The sequence below is a fragment of the Oncorhynchus tshawytscha genome, linkage group LG27, assembly GCF_018296145.1.
Source record: "Oncorhynchus tshawytscha isolate Ot180627B linkage group LG27, Otsh_v2.0, whole genome shotgun sequence".
Taxonomy (NCBI): Eukaryota; Metazoa; Chordata; class Actinopteri; order Salmoniformes; family Salmonidae; genus Oncorhynchus; species Oncorhynchus tshawytscha.
Window position 1 is genome coordinate 13,263,354 of NC_056455.1, and position 2,766 is coordinate 13,266,119.

At 39.9% G+C, this 2,766-nt stretch overlaps 1 protein-coding gene across 1 annotated transcript; it reads right to left on the reverse strand.

Annotated features, from left to right (window-relative positions):
• Positions 1-1,081: 1,081 nt before the first annotated feature.
• LOC121841139 (gamma-crystallin M3-like) lies at positions 1,082-2,281 on the reverse strand. Its single transcript, XM_042307563.1, has 3 exons — positions 1,957-2,281; positions 1,531-1,770; positions 1,082-1,376 (listed from the first exon to the last, which is right to left on the reverse strand). Exons 1-3 carry the CDS (start codon positions 1,981-1,983, stop codon positions 1,092-1,094), a joined length of 552 nt encoding a protein of 183 aa, XP_042163497.1. The 5' UTR covers positions 1,984-2,281; the 3' UTR covers positions 1,082-1,091.
• Positions 2,282-2,766: the final 485 nt, after the last annotated feature.

Consider the following 2,766-nt stretch of genomic DNA (forward strand, 5'->3'; position numbering starts at 1 on the left):
CAAGTGCTATGATGAAACTGGCTCTCATGAGGACCACCACAGGAATGGAAGACCCAGAGTTTCCTCTGCCGCAGTTACCTCTCCATTAGAGTTAGCAGCTTCAGAAATTGTAGTCCAAATAAATGCTTCACATAGTTCAAGTAACATACACATCTCAACATCAACTGTTTAGAGGAGACTGTGTGAATCAGGCCTTCATGGTCAAATTGCTGCAAAGAAATCACTACTAAAGGACACCAATAATAAGAAGAGACTTGCTTGGGCCAAGAAACACGAGCTTTGTGAGAAGAGGTGTGGGTGAACGGATGATCATGTGTATTTCTCACCATAAACTATGGAGGAGGAGGTGTTATGGTGTGGGGGTGCTTTGCTGATGACACTGTCTGTGATTTATTTAGAATTTTAGGTACACTTAACTAGCATAGCTACCACAACATTCTGCAGAGATACGCCAACCCATGTGGTTTGGGCTTAGTGGGACTATCATTTATTTTTCAACAGGACAATGACTCAACATACCTCCAGGCTGTGTAAAGGCTATTTTACCAAGAAGGAGAGTGATGGAGTGCTGCATCAGATGACCTGTGCTCCACAATTCCCCGACCTCAACCAAAATGAGATGGTTTGGGATGAGTCGGACCGCAGAGTGAAGGAAAAGCAGCCAACAAGTGCTCAGCATATGTGGGAACTCCTTCAAGACTGTTGGGAAAGCATTCCAGGTGAAGCTTGTTGAGAGAATGCCAAGAGCGTGCAAAGCTGTCATCAAGGCAAAGGGTGTCTACTTGAAGAATCTCAAATATAATATATATTTTGATTTGTTTAACACTTTTTTGGTTACTACATGTTTCCATATGTGTTATTTCACAGTTTTGATGCCTTCACTATTATTCTACTATGTAGAAAATAGTAAAAAATAAAGAAAAGCCCTTGATTGAGTAGGTGTTCTAAAACTTTTGACCGGTAGTGTTTATAATTGTCCTATATTATATCATACCTACATATGTAAACACAAAACACCAAATATTGAAATGATGTAGAACACTCAATTGTTATGGATTACCAATCACTTTTATTTGGTCAACATAACATATCTAGTACATATCAGTGATACGCCTCATGCTCATGAACCTCATGCCACTCATGCCACTCATGCCCATATCCCTGAAGTTCCTGTACTCTCCAGGCCTCATGTACATCATCCTGCCTCTGAAGTGGGGCTGCTCGTACATCAGCCAGTGGCCATCCATCACGTTGCAGGACTGGCAGTCGGACATGCGATAACGGTCCATGATGGAGTCACAGTCGTCCATCATCTCGTGCATCTGACCTCCGAAGTTATCTCTCTCGTAGATCCTCATTCTGTAGGATCCTCTGTGCTGTTAGGAGGAAATAAGAGTATGTTGAATGAATTACTGAGTACATCAGACTGTTGAAAAGCTCACAGAGCCAATATGATTTGTGTGATTATGGACTTCACAAAGCTACTTCGAGTGGGGCTGTTAACAGCAGACTAAATATCATATGGCCTACCATGGGGATTGTGCGGCAGGACCTGATATCAGTCATTCCCATCATACTCTGGAAGTCAGAGTACTCTCCCCTCCTCATGAAGTACTGGTTTCCCATGTAGTTGTTGCGGTCGTAGACCATGAAGCAGCCGCTCTGAACCCTACAGGAGTGGCACCTGCTCAGGTAGGAGGACATGTCAGCGCAGTCGCTGCTGCACTCATAGGAACGACCCTGGAAGTTCCTGTCCTCGTAGAAGACGACCTGAAAATAAAAAGGGCCATTTCTATGAATTAAAATGTTTTATGAAACAAACATTTTTGAGAAATCTGCAATGCTATTCAGTCACACTTCGTCTTTGATGTTGTAGTTGGGGGTGCTATAGAGCACTAGAGGTATTTTGCATAACAATATATGAAAATTAAACATATATTTTGGTTTTAAACTTACCCTGCCCATGTTCATGCTGGTGGACATGCTTGCTCACTGTGCTGCTGGTTGCTGCTCCTGAACTGATTCCTACCTGGTTTAACCCTTTCTTTTATACCTGATGACCAAACCTAAAGAATTCCCAGCTCCATTGTTCAAACCCCTGACCCAGCAACATGCTATAGAAGCCTGCAGAGGCCACTAAGGTTACATCCACATTTCCAGTGACTGGATCCCTCAGTGTCTTTAGAAAGACTGTTTCTCAATTGTCTGTTTCTCAAACAAAGTAACATAAAGCCTTTAGAGAGTTTAGAACAGCTAGTAACAGCCTTGAAATGGAATGTTCTCCGTACAATACATTGCACAATACTTTTCTACATTTTGTAATCTTATTTGAAAGATACATTTGATAAAATATTGTTGATAAATGGCTCAATATTATATTGTAAACCCTTTTGATTTAAGGCATTTTGCAGAAATCGCACATATTGAATAAAGAGTGAAAATCTGGGGTTAACCTTTTAGGTTAAACTATGTATTATTACTCGTCTTTTGTTCAGTGTGCTGTTTTAACTGTTCGTAAACCTCAGTGGACTTCACGTAAACTGACATTCCTTACCAGTGAATAAATGATCAAAAGTGAGTTGTTACTTAACTAACATTTATGGTTCATAACACGATACTACAGAAATTGTTACAAAACGTTCAACTGTATTTAAAAAATATTTTCAATACATTAATAATCCATCAATTTGTTAATTTCTCTTGAGTTATAAAAACTAAAAAGAAAAGAGTTAACACTTATTTAAAGAAGCCTTTATAAAGGGTTTA

Bases quoted from the DNA above. Each gene is read 5' to 3' on its own strand.
- LOC121841139 (XM_042307563.1), bottom strand. From the start codon at position 1,983: ATGTCCACCAGCATGAACATGGGCAGG. The intron at 1,771-1,956 runs GTAAGTTTAAAA...TTTTATTTTCAG, and splicing joins CCAGCATGAACATGGGCAGG to GTCGTCTTCTACGAGGACAG. The intron at 1,377-1,530 runs GTAGGCCATATG...TCCTCCTAACAG, and splicing joins CCTGCCGCACAATCCCCATG to CACAGAGGATCCTACAGAAT.